Source organism: Polypterus senegalus, chromosome 14 (assembly GCF_016835505.1).
Source record: "Polypterus senegalus isolate Bchr_013 chromosome 14, ASM1683550v1, whole genome shotgun sequence".
NCBI classification, from domain to species: Eukaryota; Metazoa; Chordata; class Cladistia; order Polypteriformes; family Polypteridae; genus Polypterus; species Polypterus senegalus.
The window spans coordinates 126,881,298-126,907,658 of record NC_053167.1 but is presented as its reverse complement, the minus strand read 5'-3'; the positions used below and the strand labels follow the sequence as shown (position 1 = coordinate 126,907,658).

At 42.2% G+C, this 26,361-nt stretch overlaps 1 protein-coding gene across 3 annotated transcripts in view; it reads left to right on the top strand.

Annotated features, from left to right (window-relative positions):
• Nucleotides 1-26,361, top strand: part of il23r (interleukin 23 receptor) — a 155,115-nt gene that overhangs the window by 76,719 nt on the left and 52,035 nt on the right. For all 3 annotated transcript variants that reach the window (XM_039735809.1, XM_039735810.1, XM_039735808.1), the window contains exons 7-9: nucleotides 10,184-10,343; nucleotides 14,581-14,660; nucleotides 18,811-19,018. In XM_039735809.1, coding sequence (XP_039591743.1) covers nucleotides 10,184-10,343; nucleotides 14,581-14,660; nucleotides 18,811-19,018 — 448 coding nt within the window. The remainder of the gene's footprint in view (nucleotides 1-10,183; nucleotides 10,344-14,580; nucleotides 14,661-18,810; nucleotides 19,019-26,361) is intronic.

Below are 26,361 nucleotides of genomic sequence, written 5' to 3'. Positions count from 1 at the left end.
CTGCTGTGGTGTTAATGAAATTAACAACAGATACACTAGAGGGGCAACAATGAGATGACCCCCAAAACAGGAATGGTTTAACAGGTGGAGGCCACTGACATTTTTCCCTCCTCATCTTTTCTGACTGTTTCTTCACTAGTTTTGTATTTGGCTGCAGTCAGTGTCACTACTGGTAGCATGAGGCGATACCTGGACCCTACAGAGGTTGCACAGGTAGTCCAACTTCTCCAGGATGGCACATCAATACGTGTCACTGCCAGAAGGTTTGCTGTGTCTCCCTGCACAGTCTCAAGGGCATGGAGGAAATTCTAGGAGACAAGCAGTTACTCTAGGAGAGCTGGAGAGGGCCATAGAAGGTCCATAACCCATCAGCAGGACCAGTATCTGCTCCTTTGGGCAAGGAGGAACAGGATGAGCACTGCCAGAGCCCTACAAAATGACCTCCAGCAGGCCACTGGTGTGAATGTCTCTGACCAAACAACCAGAAAGACTTCATGCGGGTGACCCAAGGGCCCCATGTCCTCTAAATGGCCCTGAGCTCACTGCCCAGCAGCATGCAGCTCGATTGGCATTCGCCACAGAATACCAGAATTGGCAGATGCACCACTGGTGCCCTGTGCTTTTTTACAGATGAGAGTAGGTTCACCCTGAGCACGTGACAGAAGTGAAAGGGTCTGGAGAAGCCATGGAGAACATTATGCTGCCTGTAACATCATTCAGCATGAGCAGTTTGGTGGTGGGTTAATGATTGTCTGGGGAGGCATATCCATGGAGGGTCACACAGACCGCTACAGGCTTGACAAAGGCACCTTGGCTGCCATTAGGTATCAGGATGAAATCCTTGGACCCATTGTCAGACCCTATGCTGGTACAGTGGCTCCTGGTGCACGACAATTCCTGGCCTCATGTGGTGAGAATATGCAGGCAGTTCCTGGAGGATGAAGGAATTGATACCATTGACTGGCCACCACACTTTCCTGACCTAAATCCAATAGAACACCTCTGGGACATTCTGTTTTGGTCCATCCAATGCCACCAGGTTGCACCTCAGACTGTCCAGGAGCTCAGTGATGCCCTGGTCCAGATCTGGGAGGAGATCCCCACAACACCATCTGTCATCTCATTAGAAGCATGCACCGATGTTGTCAGGCATGTATACAAGAACACAGGGGCCATACAAAGTGCTGCGTACAATTTGGAGTTGCTGCAATTCAATTTGGGCAAAATGGACTAGCCTGCCACATAATTTTTCACTCTGATTTTTGGGGCGTCTTTGAATTCAGAGCTCTGTAGGTTGATCATTTTCATTTCCATCAAACGATGTGGCATCCTTTCGTTCCTAACACATTACCCAGTCTATATCAGTATAGATATCCAGGAGGATTTCTTTTTCCCATTGAGATCTCATGTGTTTTCAAAGTGTTCCTTTAATTTTTTTGAGCAGTTTATATATATACTAATAAAAGGCAAAGCCCTCACTGACTGACTCACTCACTCACTCACTCATCACTAATTCTCCAACTTCCCGTGTAGGTAGAAGACTGAAATTTGGCAGGCTCATTCCTTACAGCTTACTTACAAAAGTTTGGCAGGTTTCATTTTGAAATTCTACGCGTAACAGCCATAACTGGAACCTACTTACGTACATATATACCGGCCATAGCCTGCAGCTCGGTCACCATGTGAGGCGGAGTTGCATCCCTCATGTCACGCCTCCCACGTAATTGAGTGCCTGCCCATATAAGGCCGTCCGTCAGCGGCAATCCAATAGAAACACTCTGCCGCCGAGTGGCTCACGTGAATTGACTGTGAACGCAGTACGCAGAGAACAAGAAAGAGCTCCAAAGAGTGCTGAACAAAAAACGCATTACACAATTGAGAAGGCAGCAAAAGAATATGAAGCGACTGATGCATACAAGCATATTCATAAGTGCTACTGTGGAAACAAAGCACAGTGTAAACCTTAAACCTTAAAGTTTAAATTAAGTTCATAGACACGCTACCGCTGGTGTTTGTCATGCCTACGACGAATACGATATTCGCGAGATACAAGTTTAATGAGAAGACGCATTGCCGGGTCGGAGCTAACATCGCAACATTGCACAAGATAGCACAAGCACAGCTGAGAACCTTAGGTGCATGTACTCCGAGCGGCTCACGTGAATTGACTGTGAACGCAGTACGCAGACAACAAGAAAGAGCTCCAAAGAGCGCTGAACAAAAAACGCATTACACAATTGAGAAGGCAGCAAAAGAATATGAAGCGAGTGACGCATACAAACATATTCATAAGTGCAGCTACTGCGGAAACAAAGCACATGGTGGAAAAAGTCAATGTCCAGCTAAAGGTATGAAGTCTCAAATAAAGAGGAAGACGAGCTGTTTATTGATGCAGTAAGAAAGGAATCTATGAATGAAACCCGCTATCTTTACAACAGTTGACAAACACGGAATGTAACTTGAACACAACACATCCTCCAAATACGAACCTGATTGAAAGAAATAATGATAATCAAATCCTTGATGACAGCAACACTCTTAACAGTCACAAAACAATTACATTGACAATCGTGTTACGTTATTTTTAAAATGTTCCCTTTTCTTTTTCGTAACTTCTTTAACACACTACTTCTCCATTGAGAAGTGCGGGTATTTTGCTATATATATTGTGGACGCGGCCCGGACACAGACAGGCAGACATGTTGTTAATCACCACCACGCGTTTATTTTACAACTAATATTTGCAAGTTTCCAGTGCACACACAAACCCCAAATACAGTCCTGGACACACAATGCCTTCCTCTTCGGGCCGCCTCCACTCTCTCTTCTCTTGCCTTGCCCTGCCTCCACCCGACTCCAGCCTCGACTGACGGGAGACGGCCCCTTTTATATTATCCCGGATGAGCTCCAGGTGTGTCCCGGCATTCCTCCCTGGACACGCCCTAGTGTGGCAGAAATGCCGGCTGTTCTCCCGGAAGCTCTTCGGGTGTCCCTTTTCTTTTTCCCCCCAGCACTTCCTGGTGTGGCGGAAGTGCTGAGGTCCAGGGTCCCCAAGGCATTGGCAAAGCAACCAGGAAGGCAGCCCCCACGTGATCCAGGGTGGGCATTGACCCTCTTCCGGTCCCTCAAGGTGTCCCGGCTGGGTCGTTGCCCCTTGCATCCCTGACAATATATATATATATATAGCAAAATACCCCCGCTTCGCAGCGAAGAAGTCGTGTGTTAAAGTTATGAGAAGAAAAAGGAAACATTTTAAAAATAACGTAACATGATTATCAAAGTAATTGTTTTGTGTATTTGGCGGCAGCGTCACAAAGTTGTTTTCGGTAGCTGCATCAGAAAATGTACCGCGACGTCTGACACGCATCCTTTTTAGTGTTTTGTCACAGCTTGGATTGCTGCTGTCATAATCGGTTTGAGTCTACACATATATATATATATATATATATATACACACATACATATATACATATTGTAGCAGATAGAGGCGTGCTCCACCTCTAACACTCTCAGGTACCACTCTGAACACCAGGTGAAAGTATAATAATTATTATTTTTATTATTATACAGTGCACCAAGCACCCTCCACTCCACACTCATAAATCACAAATAAACTACAAAATACTCTTTCCTCCTCGTCCAGACACTTCGCCCTCCTACCTCCCAGCTCAGCTCACTGTCTGGGCCTTCCCACAATCCTTTTATATACCCTGACCCGGAGGTGTTCCTGTCCAATCAGTCCACAATTCCTTATTCCTTCCGGGTCAGGGCAAACAGTCCTTTTCTTCACCCCGAGCACGTCGTTTCTTCCTGTCACATGACTATGACGTACTCCCGGGTTATAGGGCACATGCGAGCCTATGAGCCCCCCTACAGCGACGCCTGGTGGCCCCCAAGGTATCCAGCAGGGCTGTGTAAAAACACTACAAAGTCCATGATGCCCTGTTGGAACTCGGGGCATGATCATGCTGTCGGGAGGGCTCCTCCTGGCGGCCTGGGGGTGAGTAACATGCCGGCAATCCACCACAATATACTGTGAACCCTGGCGGTGACCACGGACCCCTACAGGGTAGGGCTTCCATGCCCTGTACCCGTGGCCCCCAAAGCAACCCGGAAGGCAACCCCCACGTGATCCAGGGTGGGTGCAGACCCACATCCGGTCCTTCCCGTTGTCCCGGCCGGGTCATGGCCCCTGGCATCCCTGACAATACATACACATACATATCTTCTGTGGAAGTTGACCCGGACACAGACAGGCAGACACGTTCATGTCACCCACAAACACGTTTATTTACAGTTATTAACAATAAGTTCAATGGTCACACAGACCCAAATAATGGTCACTAAGACCCAGTTGTGCACAAACCCCAAAACACTCAGTCCTGGCCACACAATACCTTTCTTCGGGCCGCCTCCACACCTCCTCTGTGCTTCGTCCTTCCTCCTCCCGACTCCAGCCTCGAATGAATGGAGACGGCCCCTTTTATTCAGTACCCGGATGAGCACCAGGTGTTCCCGGTATTCCTCCCTTGGCCATGCCCCAGCATGGCGGAAGTGCCGGCTGTCCTCCCGGCAGCTCTCCGGGTAACGTCCAAAGTCTTCCTGGGTAACAGGTCCCCAAGGCATTGGGGCGCCTCCTGGCAGTGACCACGGGGCCCTACAAGGTGGAGCTTCCATTCCCTGTACCCGTGGCCCCCAGAGCAACCCGGAAGGCAACCCCCACGTGATCCAGGGTGGGCACAGACCCACATCCGGTCCCTCATGACGTCCCGGCCGGGTCATGGCCCCTGGCATCCCTGACACTTCATATATATATATATATATATACATATATACATATCTATAAACATATCTACATATAAATATATATACACACATATATATACAGTATATATACAGTACACATACATATCTACATTATATATACAAACACATACATACATACACACACACAGGTATATATATGTGTATATATATGTATGTGTCTATATGTGTGTGTATAGCTTTGGTCACTGAGTGCAAGGGAAAAAAATAAAATGTAGTCCATAAGTTATTAAACAGTAAAACATTAACGTTTTAAGAAGTAAAGATACATTGAGCACTACTGGAGTGGTTTCAGGTAAGCTACATTTTAAAGCCGGTATAACAGAACAGGTAAGTAGTACTAACCTCAGCTAAAATGTATATGGATCATCTCTTGGTAGTTGATCCCTTTTGAAAGGCGCTACACGACGGCTGTGGTATAGAAATTACATTTTCTATTTGAACGTCCAAATTTGTGCCTCTGGTAATGTGCATTACCGTCATTACCAGCAATTAAAAGAAAATCATTTTTGTGTCCTCTGCAGTGTTAAGAGAGAAAGGCTTTGGTTTGGGATAAAAGAAAGAAGGTGTAAAGAAAGGAAACTTGCCTTTTTCTTTTATATAGTGTAGAGAGAGGTCTTCGCTGACGATTTGGGCGTCACGGTGGGTCTCGTGTAGACTGGAGAGACGGCCCAGCCATTAACTTTCCGGGATGGCACTGTCGGTCTTCCACTCCTGTGCGTGTCTTCATAATCCGACCTGATGACCTCATAATCGTATACGTGCAAAAGAAAGTGCGAAGCGCCTTAATATTAGTTTGCCACGGTATGGAAATGGAATCCCGTGTTTACAGTTGTCTGGGCTATAGCTCATGGGAAGGAGGAAAAAAATTAAAAGTGTTTACTTTCACTTAAGGTAGAAGCGCAGTCAGCGTCTCAAAGGCCGGCACAGCTACGCACGCGCGCACGCACCAGCTGCCCGACCTTTGTAGCATTTTTGAAGTGCAGGAAATGCCACTTTTTGTAGACACGTTCACGTGATCAAAAGTCTCCGCACTCTTTAGAGGTCTTGCTTTGTCTGCATACTGCGTTTATAGTCAGTTCATGTGAGCCGCTCAGAGTACAAGCATCGAAGCTTCTGAACTGTGCCGGTGCTATCTTGTGCGATCTTGTGATGTCCACGGCTTTATTTAATGTTAGCTAAGACCCGGCACTTAAACGTTTCTCGCTACAGCAATTTTAACTCCGTTACAAAGTGATCCAAAGTCTCGTTTATACCTCGTGTCTTCCCATTAAACTTGTATCTCGCAAATAAAGTATTCGGCGTTTTTCTTTAGCGCTCTTTGGGAGCTGTTCCTTCTTTTCTATGTACTGCGGTCACAGTCAGTTCACGCGATTACGTGGCAGGCGTGATGATGTCACACACAACTCTGCCCCTCACGGCCATCGAGCTAACGTCCATTACAGTATATGAAGAAAAATAGGTTCCAGTTATGACCATTACACGTAGAATTTTGAAATGAAACCTGCCCTAACTTTTGTAAGAAAGCTGTAAGGAATGAGCCTGCCAAATTTCAGCCTTCTACCTACACGGGAAGTTGGAGAATTAGTGATGTGAGTGAGTGAGTGAGTCAGTGAGGGCTTTGCCTTTTATTAGTATAGATATACACACACAGTATAATACAGTATATACAAGTATAATATATATATATCTTGTCATGTATGGGCCACAGAGTTGCACGAGAGACAGGAAGACAAGGTTACCAAGAAAAGAATAACTTTATTGCTTAGAAGGTAGGAACAGTCTCAAGGCTTTAATCAAAATAGGGGGTCTTCTTCAGCACCCAAGCATACAGGTTAAAGCTCCCTTCTTCACATTAAAAGAACACAAAACCTTCTTTGTTGAGCAGGTTCAGCGGTTTGGAAGCAACGGCTGGAGTAGACACAGTCTAGAGGAAAGAGGACAGGAGAGTGAGCAGATGGACAGGTCACCGCTCGCCTTTTAATGTTCTAAACAACAGCTGATTCTGAGGGCAAGTGAAGATTGTGCTTGTTTCCCAATGAAATGCAATCTGCGAAGAAGTTTCCAAATGGCAGTTGTATTACTTTGCCATTGGTTTACTGTTTAACAGAGTATCAGCAAGCAGCTGCCGGCGTTACGCAGTAGGAATACGCATCAGACCAGCTACTGAGCTGTCTTTGTGCAGCTGCTGCTGCCATTAGAGGCAGTGACTCGGCACCGGCCACAATATTTATATATTGCATACCAACCACAAGCGTAACCTGGTAGGTAACCACCCATACAATCAGATTATGATTCAGACTATGAATGCCATGAATGTAATTACCCCGATCTACTTGCTGTCAAATAAACAAACCACACGTCATTGCTCAACGTAAAGAGGCTTCGCCTCTGAAGCTGACGTCCGAGGTTTTGATCCCAGAGAAGGGGTTCAGTTGGTGTGTACGCCTGATGAGCCCAGAATTAGGGTGAAACACGTGTTGCGTACTCTTTGCATTATTTGACAGTAAACTATTCAACCATTCTATGATCTACTTCCCGCAACTGAAAGAGGGCACCGTGGCAGATGTCTGCCGACTTGCAGACCAACCACAAGCGTTACCTGGTAGGTAACCACCCATACAATCAGATTGTGATTCAGACTACGAATGCCATGAATATATATATATGTTGTGGAACGGGACCCGGACACAGACAGACGGACAACGGTTTATCACCCAGCACACCCATTTATTCACCCAACTATATACAATATTTACAAACAGTTCAGTGCATGTCCCAGTGCTTCCAGCACCAATTCTAGCAGGGCATCATGGACTTTGGAGTTTTATTTCACAGCCCTGCTGGATACTGTGGGGGCCGCCAGGGGAAGCTGCAGGGAAGAACAGGGAGTTGTATTTCCCATATAGCCCAGAAGTACTCCCTAGTCACAGGGACGGAAGAAACAAAGTACTTCCGGGCTGAAGAAAAGAAAGAGTTTTCACCTGACCCGGAAGTGTTATGAAATCACGTGGACTGAGGGACAGAAGCACTTCCGGGTCAAGAAGTATAAAAGGACTGTGGGAGATTCCAGCAGGCTGAGCCGGAGTTGGGTGGGAGTGCGACGGAGCTGCTGGGAGGAGAGGAGGATTTATTGTATTTGATTTATTATTGTTATTGTGGAATTACTGAGTATAGTGGAGGTGGAGGTGCTTTGTGCACATTATTATAATAATAAAGTCATTATTGCGACTTTAACTTGTGTCTAAACGTGTTGTCTGAGGGTTCAATGGGCAACAGCGACCCCTATCTGTCACAATATATATATCATCCTCTTTAATAAAACCCCTGTGTGCATCCAGGTGTCCGTGTGTGTGTCTTCTGGTGAAGTGTGCATGCGCGGGGCCACACGGCACGTGTTCAGTCTCTTCCTGTGCATTCCCTGTGTGTGCAGAGAGAGAGAGAGAGAGAGATTGAGAGACAGACACACAGGTGCGTGCGCACGAGAGACAGACAGACAGACAGATACGCAGGCCCACCAGAGAGACAGACACACACGCACGCACACACACACACGCAGGCAGGCAGGCCCGCCCGAGAGACACACTCACACACACACACAGAGACAGGCCCGCATGGGGGACAGACATGCACGCGCACACACGCACGCAGGCAGGCCCGCGACAGAGACAGTCAAGCTCGCACACACACACACACACGCCCGACCGCACGCCCCCCAGCACACACACACACACACACAGGCACGGGACAGAGTCAGACACACCCACACACACAGGCACATGCGTGCATTGTTGCAATGTTACTTTTCTTAGTTGTTTATTAGATTACAGATTTTTCAAATGTTCATTTTTTTCCCCTGTGCTTAAAAGTCATTAAAAAAGGTGTTTTTAGCAAGCGGGTCGTAAGGCTGTAGCGTGAACTCTTGCAGTGTTAGTTTTCTCTGTTGTTCAAGGTTTTCTTAGTGTTATTGAATGTTTTTACATTTCGTTTACTATTACGCTGTGCTTTCTATGGTATAGTTAACTATATTTGTGCTTAAAATGTTAAAAAATATATATATTTACATACAGTTCATACAATCTGGAACAGATTAATTGTATTTACATACATACAATCCTATGGGGGAAATTACTTCAGTTCCACTGTATTACTGTCTGCCAAAATTACAGGCATTTTACGAAAATACAAACCAGTATTACTGAGAGAGAAAATTAAAGGCACACAATACAGTGACACATATTACAGCCACATACAAGGTCCCTTGCCATTTAATATAGACCGTTCCTACTAATGTTTATGCACTACTGTTCTAGCACCCGTTATTGTAACGGACTTAATGTCTAGTATATATAGTAAACATATAAAAGGCAAAGCCCTCACTGACTCATCACTAATTCTCCCACTTTCCGTATAGGTGGGAAGCTGAAATTTTGAATGCTCATTCCTTGCAGTGTACTTACAAATGTTAGGTATGTTTCATGTCCTATTGCAACACCCAAGGTGGGAAACGGGTGCACCCCCTAAACTGTATATATAGATAGGGGAAACCCCTCCTCACTATTTCTGCAACTTCCAATATACGTAGACAATTACATTGACCATCATGTTACGTTATTTTAAAAATGTTTCCTTTTCTTTTTCATAAATTCTTTAACACACCACTTCTCTGCTGAATATAGTACTGAGCACACAATGCAAAAAAAAATGTCAAGACACCATTTGGTAGATCTGAGCCCATTGTGAGACTTTGTGATTTTTTTGTGGCTGAGAGACGCTTGTGAGAATAACGGTGTATTGAGTCTCAGGAGAAAAATCTGAGAAGTAGAAGACAAAAGAACATGTTTCCATTTTATTTCTTTTTGAACTCATTGTCGTCTAGGAGAAACCAAAAAAGATATTAAGTAGATCTCACCCATCCATCTATTATCCAACCCGCTATATCCTAACTACAGGGTCACGGGGGGTCTGCTGGAGCCAATCCCAGCCAACACAGGGCGCAAGGCAGGAAACAAACCCCGGGCAGGGCGCCAGCCCACCACAGTTTAAGTAGATCTCTTCTTTGATTTTTCATTCCTATGGGTCAAGTATGAGATTATCCATGATTGGGATTGGAGTAAAGAATGCCCTTGTATATTCTTATACCGTTCCCATTAATCCCCAGCCTACATTCCCTTACAGACCATGAGCTGCATCACCACATGGGCTAGCCATTTTGAAAAGTATTATCTATCATTTGAGATGACAGTATTCTTCCAAACCCATAAACTGGTGCTTGTAGAAAGAAGTGTGATTCTGGGATATAAGAATGAATGAGGATGAAAATCTTTATACTTTCATTATAATGTGTCTTTCTTTTCAGGTTACAGGTAATCAAAGTGAAAACAAGAGCTGCGTACACCTGCAGCACAAATTCAAGCCCTTGACCAAATACGACCTCAGCATCCGGTGCTGCCTGCTAATGGACACAACTCGGTGTAGTGATTGGAGTGACCCTTTCTGTGAATGGACACCACAAATAGGTGACAAAACAACATTGTCATTTTTATATATAGGACCTTTCAGAGTCAATGCTGCCAAAAAGTGAGTTTAAAAAGCAAAAGTAAAAAGAGGAGTGTAGAGGTGACAGGCATCCTGGCCAGGATAAAGGAAGGATTCATGCCTGGTCAGGAGGCCATAGTGGAAGGAATGAGAGCTGGGAGCAGCTTATTCCCCCACACAACAGGTGGCAGTGTACCTCACAGCTGGACCATTTTAGGACACCCACAGGGTGGCATGGGAGTTGGAGTCCAGAGACACAGTCCTGTCGCTCTGAGTGAGGGTTGTGTGGGGAAATGAGCTTCTTCTTCACCTGCTCCTTTCCTGGCCTGACATCAATCCTTCCTTTATCCCAGCCAAGATGCCTGTCCTTCCTTCCAGGTACCTACAGAAGGTATTTAAAAAGGTAGGGAACATAATAAATGCATACATGGTAGTAAAACCATACTTGTTCTGTGTTCTGTGACAGGCACCAGGCAGTATGACAGACCTAAACACAAAAGTCAAGAAAATGAGCAAGCGTCAACACCACATTGAAAAATAATCATATTTCACTGTCACTGTACATTACCTAGTAATAACAGTAGAAATTAGGAAGTGTCTTACCCTCCTCTGCTTCAGATCGTTGAATAATTTAATGAATTGTATCTGTATTTTTTTAAAATGGGTTTGTTAATATATGGGGATACTCTGAAACAATCCCAAGGTATGTTGAGGAAAGGATCTTTCACTTAACATCTCTGAAAAAAAGTGGAAGGTAGTCATGCATAGAATATACTCCAGCACCATACGTGCAAAGCTTTCAATCATCCAACTTAAAAACTGTTATCGAGCACATTTATCTCATTTAAAATTGTTCAAAATGTATCCAGGGCAAGAGTCAACCTGTGAATGTTGCCATCGAGCTCCAGCCTCACTGGGCGACATGTTTTGGGTGTACACCAAATTGACATCATTCTGGACAAAAGTCTTTGAGTGCCTATCAGACAGCCTTGGTGTCACAATCACTCCTAACCCATTAACAGTTTGGTGGACTCCCAGATGGGCTTAAAGTGGAGAAGGACAAACAAATTCTAATGGCCTTTACCACACTACCAGCATGTGGACTTATCTTGCTCAACTGGAAGAATCCCAGCCCACCTGTTATAAGTCAGCTGGTACCTGATGTTCTATACTATTTGAAATTTGAAAATGTCAAATTCTTACTTAGAGGATCTGTCCAAAACATTTTAAAAATACAGTAATCCCTCCTCGATCGCAGGGGTTCCGTTTCAGAACCCCCCGCGATAGGTGAAAATCCACGAAGTAGAAACCATATGTTTGTATGGTTATTTTTATATATTTTAAGCCCTTATAAACTCTCCCACACTGTTAACATTATTAGAGCCCTCTAGACATGAAACAACACCCTTTAGTCAAACGTTTAAACTGTGCTCCATGACGAGACAGAGATGACAGTTCTTTCTCACAATTAAAAGAATGCAAATAGATCTTCTGTTCAACTGAGCGCCGTCAGGAGCAGAGAATGTCAGAGAGATAGAGAGAGCATGACAGAAAAACAAATAATCAAAAAATCAATATGTGCTGTTGGGCTTTTAAGTATGAGCACCGCGATAAAGCAGCCGCAAAGAAGGGAGCAATGTGAAGGTAGTCTTTCAGCATTTTTTAGAGTAGCCTCCATATCTTCTAAACAAACATCCTCTGTGCAAACTAGTGATGGGTCGTTCTTGAACGATTCGTTCATTTTGAACGAATCTTAAATGTGACTCGGGAAGAACGAGTTGTCTCGTGGGAGTGATTCGTTCAGTCGCATGCGCATTTGCGCAACTTCCTATAGTTTCTGTATTGGAATTGATTCACGTGTTTCGAGTCTTCGGGTTTTTCGAGTCGTTCGTTCATCACGTGATAGCCCCATAAGCTTAACCAACTCAGTCTGAGCCAGAAACAGAATTGATTAGTTCATCTCTCGAGTCTTCAGGTTCGAGTCGTTCGTTCATCACGTGACAGCCCCATAAGCTTAACCTATGCAGTCTGAGCGGAAGAGAATTGAACGAAATGACTCGAAAAATGATTCGTTCATTTTGCTGAACGAGACTCAAAGATCCGAGTCAGTAAAATGATCCGAACTTCCCATCACTAGTGCAAACAGCCCCTCTGCTCACACCCCCGCCGTCAGGAGCAGAGAACGTCAGAGAGAGAGAGAGAGAGCGAGATTAAAGCAAACAATCAAGAAATCAATACGTGCTTTTGGGTCACCGCGATAAAGCGGCATTTCTTATAGGAGCGTCCATATTCTCTAGGCAAACAGCCCCTCTGCTCACACCCACTCCGTCAGGCGCAGAGACTGTCAGAGAAAGACAGAGAAAAGCAAACAATCCGCTCGGGAAGCACATCATATATCATTGAGGAGTTTTAGTTAATATGTAATACATGCTCTGATTGGGTAGCTTCTAAGCTATCCGCCAATAGCGTCCCTTGTATAAAATCAACTGGGCAAACAAACTGAGGAAGCATGTACTTTAAATTAAAAGACCCATTGTCCACAGAAACCCGCGAACCAGCGAAAAATCCATGATATATATTTAGATATGCTTACATTTAAAATCCGCGATAGAGTGAAACCGCGAAAGTCGAAGCGCGATATGGCGAGGGATCACTGTATATCAAAATTTAATTAATCAAATCTTAGAATAAGCATTTATATTGGGGAAAATGACATTCTCCTTTCTTTATTATTTTTTAAAGATTTGCTCATGTTGTAGTCTCTCCTCTCTTTCTATTGGGTGGAGGCTAGTTAAGTTTGACATGATTGTATTGAATGTTGTTTTCTTCAAATAAAATCAGTAAAATTATATATATAAAAAGATATTCTGAAAAGTACAGGTTGACCCTTTCAGTGTGCAGGTTTACGAGTTTTGTCACCTATTATATAAAACTGCAGATGACGCTGTAGCAGCACTACTTGAATGGACTACAAATCCCAGCAGTCCTGGAAGTACTGCGCCATTGGGCACCTGTACTGGCTGCAGTTAGAAATGCTGGTTGAAACCAGATGAAGTAATATTTAAAAGGGAGCCATAAGATAGTTGGCTCCCTTTAGCTTTTTGTTTCAATGCTTTACTGCACAATTGGATTACAATTACACCCATTGGATTACAGTGTTTGTTTGTGTGATTTCATCTGGATTGGAAAATGTCTTCATCTGGAGAGTGCTCCAAGCTTCTACAAATCTTCACTTACATCAGCAACGTGGTAGGACAAAACTTCACATCACTTTCGGGAGGCTGTTCAAATGGGGTTTCAATTCATAACTAGACTGCCATCATCTGCATCTGTGAAACTGGACTGTGCCGTGGGTGTTTATCCTTTTGTGCTTAGTGTTTTGTTGGATTACTTTTGTATTTGTAAAATTAATCATTTTTACTGTTTACTTCTATATAAATACACACAAATGTATTATTATAAGTAAAAGTTTTAAAAAAGCTACAATTAATAAAATTGTGTAACTACGCTCTCTGTCTGGGGGACGACACTCATTTTTGTCTCAGCAGCCAGCCTCACATGCATGATTAACTTACGCAGCAAGTGTTCTATCTGAGGTTTCTTGTAATGTTTTGTATCATATTTAGTGCAATGAACTTAGAATACTGTATAATCACAGGCCTGAAACATATTTGTCGATTTTCACATTTATGGGGGTGTTTTGTCCTTAACCCTGCAAATTGCAAGGGAGAGCTGTATATCAAAAAATAGAAGGTTATTAATTTCTAGCCATATGAATTTATCCAGTTAATGTGAGATGACAAGATGATCTCCTATTGACATCTTGTTTGACAAACTGAAAAAACTGAACTTGATTGGATCTTTCATTTCCTTGCAACTCCCGTAACTGCTTCTTGCCTAATTTTAATTTTGTTCCCACGCTTTATGATTTAATAACGCTCGACCTTGAACTGCTCGAGTGCCTCTGCCAGAGTCTCATGTTCAAGCACATTAATTTAGTAATTCAATTTTGTTTCCTTGAGAATTTCACTTAGGATAGAAAATATTAAGATCAATCTCCAAGCTGATTAACTCCCACATTAAGTTGTCTTTTGTATTCATCCACCACTGCCACTTGCCTTCACAATACATCTTCCGGTCATCGCCATCACTTAAGTGCCAAAACACATAGAACTCTTTTTGTGTTGCATTTTTGATATCTGTACCTTTTTGTTTTAGGACAAACTGAGGGGTTGGATGTTTGGAGAAAAATAGAAACACATCATTCAGACACAAAAGAGGTGACCGTACTTTGGAAGGTAAAGCTCCTCCATTATCTTTTTAATGATATCGGTGCCCAATTCTTGTACACTAGAAGAGAGATGGGAGATTGTCAGAGAGATTGTGTGTGTGTGTGTGTGTGTGTGTGTACAAAGTTTGAAACGAAGCAAATGGAGTGCCAACTTTACTAATCCAGACGTACAAAGGGGCTGCCAACAGCCTTTGTGTGCTTAAAACAGAGGAGAATAATCAAGAGAGACCATCAAAACTGAAACTGAAGCACAGGTGATCAGTGTAACATGGTGCAAAAATGTGAACCAAAGCTATGATTTTTGGAATACAATATTGCAGGCCAAAACTCTATGAGGTGGAAGAATCATATTTTGTTGAAAAATGTTATTTAGTTAGACCCCAACAGTGTTACAATAAAATCATATTTGCAAGAGCACCAATTACTTGAAATGAACTCACAATGCCAAGATCTGTTATGAACTTACTCTGACTGAGTGATTCTTTTCTTGATAATGTCGGACATTTTATGCCCATTTTGCAGTCGCCAGTCAGCTCAAATTTTAGCTTTATTGGCTGTCGTCTCATGCGCAGTATGTGAGGGGTTGCGATGCCCAATTGCATTTGTGAAAGGTTTGTCTTACGATTGGAAGAATTTCGGTCATGTCAGAAATTTCATTCAGTGTGAGCAGTCTCTGGAGCTGATTTTTTGGTGTCGCCATCAAAATTCCTGAAATTTATTGTGCAGTGCACTGCAGTATGTTGTACTTTGGTTACTGCCAATGTCATGCTCATTTTCACCTTTCTGATTTCAAAAAGCTAACTATTATATTGCAACACGCAAATAACTAAATGGCCAATGACAAAAGTATTTTAAGAAACATTTACTGGGAGAACCTGAAATTAACACACACAGCGGTAAATTATAGAAATTACGTACCTCCAATCTCTCTGTAAAATAGACAGACGATTTTCTCTACATGAAGCCAGAATTATTTCTTTATTATAAAAAAAAATCTTGGAAGGTTGGAGGAGACGAGACGTGATTTTCTCAGAGAGACACTTTCACATCCCGCGAGTCAAGTCTTTATTCCATGAGATTTAACAACGCCCGGGGCCGGAAATAAAACAAAGAGTAGATGACAGAGTGGAACGTCGTAAAGAATTCAAAAACATTGGTGAGGTACACATGCAGGGCAGGTTAGAGATAATGGAACTACGAAAACTCGAAAGTCTCAAAAAAAGGATAGTAAAGATCACATGAGCACAAACAAACGGAAATTATTCCTCGGTGAAATAATGGAACAGCGAAAAGAGATTGAATATATTGTTTGGATTTAACCTTTAAGTTGGAGACTTGTAGATTGTCTAATTCGTGTTGCCATCAGGGAAAAAAAAGGTAGTGTTTCTCCCCAATGAAGCAGTGTATCCGTGAGAATGAAAAGATTTGTTGTTTGGTGAAAGTGAAATCCCGTGAGAGGAATCATTTCTCATTTGTTTGAATGCTATTGTGAGACACATTTCTTGTAGAAAGAAAGAAATGATATTCACTCACAGGCAGTTATATGTTGTGTTGTCACGATGTAGGAGGAGGGGGTTTGACGAGCAAAGCAAGTAGGGACCAGAGCCCCCTAGTAATGCATAAAGTTTGTCTGGAGACAACCATGGGTGAAGTTTGCTTAAAACTGGTTGGAAACCATTAGACGGCTCACTGAGTGTCACATTTCTAAACCAATCCAATACCCCACAAAGACGTAGCTAAAAGTAGGATGGTTGTTTAGAGCTGTAAAGATCAGAGGTGGTCTTGTTAACCTTGTCTGACCGACAACACGCTTCTGATTATAATGAACAGTTGAAAAGTCTACTAAAAACAGATATTAGACAATTTAATGTGTATCAAGTGTGCACAGAGCACATTGCATGTTTTAATAATAAACATAATCTGATGCGAGGAAATAAACTTTCTGTAGCGTCAGATTATACATTGACATTCGACAGCATCAATGGACGAGTGGTAAGCGTGAACAATATGTGTGTGCTCTCTGTGGAAAGAGTCTGAATGCTTGTGTGAATACGATATTTCAGTTTGTTATTTAGAATAAATTTGAAAAGAATCCTAAAGTGTTTCACTTTGTCATTCTGAGGTATTGAGTGTTGTTTGATGTTGGGAAATAATAATTTAAATGACTTTAGCACATGGCTGCAGTATCACAAAATATGAAAAGTGAAGGAGTCTGATTGCTTTGCAAAGATGTTGTGTGTTGAGTTGCAGTCATATGAATGGCTGCATGGAGGAGTTTGTGTCAATATGAATATATAGACATATAAATTCAAGCAACCTACTGTAAACATACAGTGGTGTGAAAAACTGTTTGCCCCCTTCCTGATTTCTTATTCTTTTGCATGTTTGTCACACAAAATGTTTCTGATCATCAAACACATTTAACCATTAGTCAAATATAACACAAGTAAACACAAAATGCAGTTTTTAAATGATGGTTTTTATTATTTAGGGAGAAAAAAAAATCCAAACCTACATGGCCCTGTGTGAAAAAGTAATTGCCCCCTGAACCTTATAACCGGTTGGGCCACCCTTAGCAGCAATAACTGCAATCAAGCCTTTGCGATAACTTGCAATGAGTCTTTTACAGCGCTCTGGAGGAATTTTGGCCCACTCATCTTTGCAGAATTGTTGTAATTCAGCTTTATTTGAGGGTTTTCTAGCATGAACCACCTTTTTAAGGTCATGCCATAGCATCTTAATTGGATTCAGGTCAGGACTTTGACTAGGCCACTCCAAAGTCTTCATTTTGTTTTTCTTCAGCCATTCAGAGGTGGATTTGCTGGTGTGTTTTGGGTCATTGTCCTGTTGCAGCACCCAAGATCGCTTCAGCTTGAGTTGACGAACAGATGGCCGGACATTCTCCTTCAGGATTTTTTGGTAGACAGTACAATTCATGGTTCCATCTATCACAGCAAGCCTTCCAGGTCCTGAAGCAGCAAAACAACCCCAGACCATCACACTACCACCACTATATTTTACTGTTGGTATGATGTTCTTTTCTGAAATGCTGTGTTCCTTTTACGCCAGATGTAACGGGACATTTGCCTTCAAAAAGTTCAACTTTTGTCTCATCAGTCCACAAGGTATTTTCCCAAAAGTCTTGGCAATCATTCAGATGTTTCTTAGCAAAATTGAGACGAGCCCTAATGTTCTTTTTGCTTAACAGTGGTTTGCGTCTTGGAAATCTGCCATGCAGGCCGTTTTTGCCCAGTCTCTTTCTTATGGTGGAGTCGTGAACACTGACCTTAATTGAGGCAAATGAGGCCTGCAGTTCTTTAGACGTTGTCCTGGGGTCTTTGTGACCTCTCGGATGAGTCGTCTCTGCGCTCTTGGGGTAATTTTGGTTGGCCGGCCACTCCTGGGAAGGTTCACCACTGTTCCATGTTTTTGCCATTTGTGGATAATGGCTCTCACTGTGGTTCGCTGGAGTCCCAAAGCTTTAGAAATGGCTTTATAACCTTTACCAGACTGATAGATCTCAATTACTTCTGTTCTCATTTGTTCCTGAATTTCTTTGGATCTTGGCATGATGTCTAGCTTTTGAGGTGCTTTTGGTCGACTTCTCTGTGTCAGGCAGCTCCTATTGAAGTGATTTCTTGATTGAAACAGGTGTGGCAGTAATCAGGCCTGGGGGTGGCTACGGAAATTGAACTCAGGTGTGATACACCACAGTTAGGTTATTTTTTAACAAGGGGGTAATTACTTTTTCACACAGGGCCATGTACGTTTGGATTTTTTTTCTCCCTAAATAATAAAAACCATCATTTAAAAACCGCATTTTGTGTTTACTTGTGTTATATTTGACTAATGGTTAAATGTGTTTGATGATCAGAAACATTTTGTGTGACAAACATGCAAAAGAATAAGAAATCAGGAAGGGGGCAAATAGTTTTTCACACCACTGTATATACATATTTAACTTTTAAATATTTAAATGTTATGACTTTGTTTTTCTGTAGTTAGTCAGTCACATTTCCAACCAGCATATTCCTGTTTAGGGTTACTGGGGGTGCTGTAGCCTATCCCAGCTAGCAAAGGGGGCAAGAACAAACCCCTGGACAAGGCTCCAGTCCATCTCAGCTTCTTTCTCATATTTATTTATTTATTTTTTGCAGCATCCTCACTCTGAATATGTCAGAAATATTATTACAGAATACCAGGTGCACTACCTACACCATGGTAAGCAAACTGAAGGCTGCAGGTGTCGGCCATCTGAAACACAGTGCAAGATGTTTGTTCCTGCTGAAACCAAGCAAGCTCAGGTGACAGCATGGTATCCCAAGGGACCCTTAGTAACAGCCCAAGTTACTCTTCAACCAAAAGGTAATTCCTGTCAAACTCACAATGAATTAGCCCTGTTGGTTTTATTCAGATTTTATACCTAGGTCACATTATTGACTCTTCCCGTCGTAGCCTTCATTTACATAATCTTTTTTTTTTTTATTTTACTAGGGGGCTTTGTCCATGCTTGCTTTGCTTGCCAACCCCCTACACCCCAGGGCATGCTACGCTCCAGCCACTTCGTGTCTCTGCCACTCGCGTTGTGAAGGGGGTGCTGAACACATGCTGAGGAGATGCGGTCTGATCAGCTGCTGTCTTGCTGTTTCTGCTGCCATGCTGCGTGTTCTGCTTGTCGCATTGCGTGTCGATCATTTAAAAGCCTGTACAGCAGCTGTCCTTTTGTCTCACTGGACATTAAATTGTCTTCTGAGAAGATCACATATCGTTTCCTTACAAGCCTTCAAAGATTTTTTTTTTATAATAGAGAGACTGATTTTATTAAAATCAAATAGCATTCCATCACTCAAGTTTTACAAGAAAAAAAAAAACAAATCAACCCCTACACCTGAGAAAGAGAGCTAGGCCAGCAGTGTAAAACTTTATGCTAGTAAAGATAAGTGAATAGATAAAAGATTCCTTTGTGATTTTGTTCTCCTTAAAGCGATATGTGTGTGTGCGCCCTGCGGTGGGCTGGGATTGGCTCCAGCAGACCCCCCGTGACCCTGTAGTTAGGCTATAGCGAGTTGGATAATGGATGGATGGATGTTTTACCATATGTATGCAATCTCAATATGCTGATCAATGTGCAGCAACATTTTTGACTTGAAAAATCAACATAAGTTTTAAAGTTTCCTCATTCACCAATGGACTCTTGTGTCTCTTAGTTCCATGGCAAGCTGCATGAACAGAAAAGGTATTTTTAAAATTCATAAAAAACGCTTCACTTCAGAACACAATTTTATGTGTCAAATTAATATTTACCATGATTGTGAAGAAATAACTTCAAATACCCAATCTATCTTTCCTTTAATGATGAGTGTAGCTTTCAATCAATTGACAAGAACTAAACAAAAGTCATTTATAAGTAAAATTTTAGTAAATATGGTTCAGATGTTTTAACATAGGGGCGGCTCGGTGGCGCAGTGGGTCGCGCTGCTGCCACACAGTTAGGAGACCTGTGGGTTCGCTTCCTGGGTCCTCCCTGTATGGAGTTTGCATGTTCTCCCCGTGTCTGTGTGGGTTTCCTCCCACAGTCCAAAGACATGCAGGTTAGGTGCATTGGCGATCCTAAATTGTCCCCTAGTGTGTGCTTGGTGTGTGTGTGTGCCCTGCGGTGGGCTGGCGCCCTGTCCAGGGTTTGTTTCCTGCCTTGCGCCCTGTGTTTGCTGGGATTGGCTCCAGTAGACCCCCGTAACCCTGTAGTTAGGATATAGCGGGTTGGATGATGGATGGATGTTTTAACATGGCAGAACATACCAAAGGAATGTGTTATGACTAACGTCATCAACCATATAAATAGACTGGGTTGTGGGTCTTCAAATGATCTGAATTTAGGACACATTGAGCAATTGCAAGTAAGCCTTTTCTTGTTACAATCAATATTTTTTTTGATCTGCTTTTGTCTTTGTACTTTGATTCTGTTATGGACTAGGAGTCCCAAATCATGTAAGTTCTGTGTGACGCGTGAGTCTCTGTCTTGCACCCCAAAACACGAGGCTGAGTACTTTAGCAAAACCAGCTTTATTCACTTGAAAGAAGAACAGCATGGTTATTTATGGCTGCAGGTTTTTATTCTAATCATCTTCTTCATTAGTGACCAGTTTTTGGTGCTAGTTAAATTCTTTTGCCTTAATTTTAATTAACTTGACTCAGATTTAGTTGTTTCTTTTTACTTAATTAGCAGCCAAACCATAACAAGACACAAAACAAGCCGACACACGACCAGCTCCCTGTGCCCATCACACAATATCTGAAAATATAGAAAGGCGAAGGTCTCGGTAAGGCTGATCTCTCAGGTTACTAGAACATCTTAATGATATTCTAAGAAAAAACAGAAAATCAACAGTTTTGGAAATGTCTGCTGTGGCCGAATGAGAGCAGCAACAAGCCATGGAATGAAATAACGGGTTTAATTAAGAGTAAGAATCAGCTTCTCATTAAGAGATCGGTTGGCGTGAAATTGGTTGGAATTCGAAGCCCCCAGTTTAGCTGGTCATCTGTTGGGTCGTTTCACATCTCATTTCTGATTGGCTGTCATTTAATGATGAAAGGAATCAATTCAGAGGACCATGGGCCCCACATTCTAATGCGGGCCCCCTAGGCCAGGATCTCTGGAGAGCCCTTCACCTAGGGTTAAGGAAAACGTGATACCCAATAGGATTTAAAATAAAATAAGCGAGGTTAATGATGCAAAAACATAAGAAGTATTATGCACATTTATTGAATATATTTATAAAGTAAAGATCCTAATGAAAAACTTACAATAGTATCAAAAATTATTGCAAAATCTGTTTTCTAGCTTTCTTTGACGCAGAATTTTCAATGACCTTGCTAAAATCAACATGTTTAGCTAAATCATTTTCGATACACAGAATTGCTAGATGATTAAGTCGTTTTTGACAAGTTGTACTTCTTTGCCATGTTTTTAATGAATTTGCAAATCTGCTAAATGATCTTTCCGCTGAAGAAACAGTAACTGGGATTGTACAAAACAATTTAATAGCGAGACAGATATTGGCAAATATACCTTGAAGTTTTTCGTCGTATATTGCGTTCAAAATTCTCGAAATTTTAACTTTAACTCTTTATATCTGTAGAAATAAGTGGCATAAATGTTATTTTTTTGTGTAGTATTTCTTATTTAATTGTGTTTAAAACCATCTATAATTTGTTTAAGTTTATTGTTTACAATATTTATAAATAAAGAATATATAAAACTATATGACACCAAATCAGCAATTAATATCAAAATGTTCGGCCAGTGGAGAGGTCTACATTTTATTTGGATTTGTAAAATGTCAAAGTGAGAAAGTTGTAGAAAAATGTATGTAGAAAATTTTTTATCTGAAACTTTTTTGATATTGTTTTTAGCTTTCAAAATATGCCATATGACACTCAACGCTGTAGGATCAATTCTTGCTTTCTGTTCATACATTTTGTTTGTGCATAATATCTACTCATCCTAGCTAGAGCCCTGTGGGCCATGCAGAGGACTAAATCCTTAAAATCAGGGCTATTAAAATGAAAAGGAGTTAACTAGCAGTGACAACTGGGCACTGATTAGGAAAAGGGTTAGAATGAAAACCTGCAGCCACGGCGGCCCTCTAGGCCCAGAGTTCAACTCCCCTGCTCCGGACCCCCAACATTACTACTCCTCCACGTATCATTGATACCTCAAGTTTTAAACCAAATCAATTTAAATGTGTTTTCTGAGAAGTAAATTGAAAACTGATGTTGGTTTTGATAAATTTGTAAGAGGCTGATCTCTGGAATCCCACACATACAGGGAAGCCACACAGCGCTGATTTTACTTTTGATAAGTTAGACCGCTGGAACCGCTCTGTTCAGCTCTGACATGAAATTCTTGTAACAGATAATAAACAAAGTGATAAAAAAATATTCTGCCTGACCAAGACGGGTTTCATAATAAGAAAGAGACAATTCAGTCAGTAGTCATAGAATAATTTACCTGTCATTTATCGTGGGATTAAATTAATTAGTATATTTGTCCTATTGTTTGTACTGTTTTATTTCCTTCTTGTCTGTATTGTAATGCACTTTATAATGGTGATTACTTTTAAAGATACTGGATTAAATACTCTGGTCTGCAAAGAAAAAATTAGGTCATCTTGACAGATTTGAGGGTCCCTAAGCCCAATCTTGCAACAGAATTGCTCACACTATAGAGGTTGAGAGTATGTGCTGATGGTGCATTGCTGCACCCACCACATGACAAACCACCTGGATTGGGAGCCGAGTGCAGCAGGCGACACCTCAACCCACACTGGAATGGTGTGAACCTTTTTGCAGTGGCTGGAGTGTCAATCCTGACACCGTCCCCCAAGGTTTAGGGTTAGGTTAGGGGCCTTGCTCAAGGGCCCAATGGAGTAGAGTCCATCCATCAATCCATTTTCCAACCCGCTGAATCCGAACACAGGGTCACAGGGGTCTGCTGGAGCCAATCCCAGCCAACATAGGGCACAAGGCAGGAACCAATCCCGGGCAGGGTGCCAACCCACCGCAGGACACACGCACACACAGAACAATTTTAGAATTGCCAATCCACCTAACCTGCATGTCTTTGGACTGTGGGAGGAAACTGGAGCACCCGAAGGAAACCCACGCAGACACGGGGAGAACATGCAAACTCCACGCAGGGAGGACACGGGAAGCGAACCCGGGTCTGGAGTAGAGCCACTTCTGGTAATTACAAGATTTGAACTGGCAACCTTCTGATTGCCGATGCAGATCCCTAATCTCAGAACCACCACTCCATCCATACTGTATCAATCCATCCATCCATTATCCAACTCGCTATATCTTAACTACAGGGTCACGGGGGTCTGCTGAAGTCAATCCCAGCCAACACAGGGCGCAAGGCAGGAAACAAACCCTGGGCAGGACACCAGCCAACTGCAGGGCGCACACACCCACCCACACACACTAGGGACGATTTAGAATCGCCAATGCAAATAACCTGCATGTCTTTGGACTGTGGGATTAGAAACAGGAGCACCCTGAGGTGCAAACTCCATGGGTCTCCTAACTGTGAGGCAGCAGCGCTACCACTGTGCCAGAGTTGTGCCTTTTTAGTGATGGAGGTGGTGTTAATGTCCCAAGCTGACAATGCTTGTGATAGTTGTGTTCAAAAACTTGAAGGATTCCACCCATATGGACTGCAGAATCGTTCATTTCTAGTGGGAGAGGTTATAACTGCTGTTTGTGAAAGTCAATGACTCTTTCCACTGTCTTGATGATATTGAGCTCTAGGTTGTCAAAAGCACACCATGACATAAGACGAGATACCTCTTTTCTGTAATGTGTTTCATTGCCATTAGTAATTAGACCAATAATGGTGGTGGTGTCATCAGGAAACTTAATGATTTTATTAGAAGGATCAGTGGACCTCCAGTCATTGGCGTACAAGGAGTGAAAATTAGAGGGGAAAGTACACAGCCTTGAGGGGCACCTGTACTAATACAGAGACAGTCTAGGAGGTGTGAGCCCACACAAACCTATTGTTACTGGTTAGTCAGAAAACTGTAAATCTATTTTTCAGATGGAATGATTCAGATCAATCTTGTAGCAATTTATTTACCACAGTATTCTCCGATCCAGATGCAGACGCACTTATATACAATAATAGAAAAAAAGATTTTAAACCCAACATGGCCCCGACCTCTCTTATAATTCATAAAACAACAAACATTATTATACACAAAGAGTCCTATGAAATCACGAAAACTGCAGAGACTGAGAAATGGATGAAAGCCCGCCAAGTCCTAAATGCTGAAATGACAGAAAACCACAATACAAACAGCGCTATTTCAAAGTATGAACCCAAACAGTCTCACTGATGCCTCCAGAAAGCCAAAGGATGTGGATGATGAAATGTCCCAAGTCCCTTACTGCTGTGTGTAACAGCATAAACCATGATGATCTGTGGATGTCTTTGAATGCAGTAAGAGCAGTGCTTGATATGAAGGATCGTGGTGGCTCTAGGCTTCCTTTTTCATTTTTTCTTTTTGAAATGCACAGGGGCGGCACGGTGGCACAGTGGTAGCGTTGCTGCCTCACAGTAAGGAGACTTGGGTTCACTTCCCATGTCCTCCCTGCGTAGAGTTTGCATGTTCTCCCCCTGTCTGCGTGGGTTTCTCTCCGGGTGCTCCGGTTTCCTCCCACAGTCCAAAGACATGCAGGTTAGGTGCATTGGTGATCCTAAATTGTCCCTAGTGTGTGCTTGGTGTGTGGGTACCCTGCGTTGGGCTGGCACCCTTCCCGGGGTCTGGTCTTGCCTTGCACCCTGTGTTGGCTAACTGAGTGACTGACTGATGCGCGGTCGTCAACTCATGAGTAACAGGAACCCCCACCTCCTCAAGGGTCAAGTGCCGAGATTGGTAACATCCTAGCAGATGCAGCCAGGACACTCTTCTTCAGGTATAGATATTTTATACTGAAAAATAGTCAAACAAACACAATTCTTATATATACTAAAACAAACAAGATTGCCATTTTATGTAGCCCTGCTACACTGTTTTTAGTAATGAGTGTAATCTGTACTTGAATTCTAACTGAGAATTGTTCAAAGCACATTGCAGCTGCACTTAGTGGTGCTCGCTATGCCAAAAATAAGTTGTATTGTATTGTAGTTATATAAAGAGCAATCATAAGAAAAGTAATCATAAGAAAATTGTGACGCACATTTTCAAAGGTCTCCCAAGCTCTTTCTTCTACTGCGGACAGCTTGGATTTCATGTTTGCTTATCTGTTTCCTGTTCCAGACAAAAGGTGGACCAACCCGGCCTTTCGAAGTTCAGTAAAAACCATTTAAGCGACAACTGTCTCTCTTATGGACAGGAAAAAGGCATCTTATTAGTCTTTGAATTATGAATTCCTGGCTGTTTTGAACAAATAAAAAAAAGTATTGAATGCGAGCAAAAAATGGGTAGCAAATGTTTGATTCTGGGTTCCTTCTCCTTCCAGGGCTATAGAGTCGTAGTTGGAGTCAGAAGGAAATATTGGGTTAAGGCAGCATTTCTCAACCTTTAAGTATTTGCGACCCGAGTTTTCATAACAGTTTTAATCACGGCCCCCTAACGTTTTTTTGAAACCCTAATAAAATTTATTCCTATATTTTTTGCTGCCAATACACCACTACAAGTTTTATTATACCTACTTAACTTTAATCGACATTTATCGAAATCTATATTTATTTTTCTAGTATCAGAATGTAGTTTGAGTTAGTTTGTTTTGGTTTCAGTACATGTATTTTTCATATTTTCAATTTTTGTTGTCTTTTTTTCACATCTTCGCGCCCCCTTTTTTGTTACTCCCTACAGGTTGAGAACCACCAGGTTAAGGGAGTCGCACGACTCTGACTAAATGGAAATTGTAATTTAAGGTGTTAAAGTTCAGTTTTACATATACTGATTTGATTGAACTATTTTTGATAAAAATATACTTTCTTTTTTACTTACAGTATGTAAGTTTAGTCTTCTGTTCAATGTTGCTCAGCCATAACAACATTGTTACATACTTTAAACCCGACTTTTAAAAGTGCTAAAAAGCAGCCTGGTGATTCACGCAGGCCATGATGAGGTGCCTTGTATCTTGTATGTTGTGGGCTTTCAATCAGCACAGTAAATATACGAGTCTAATTACAAACA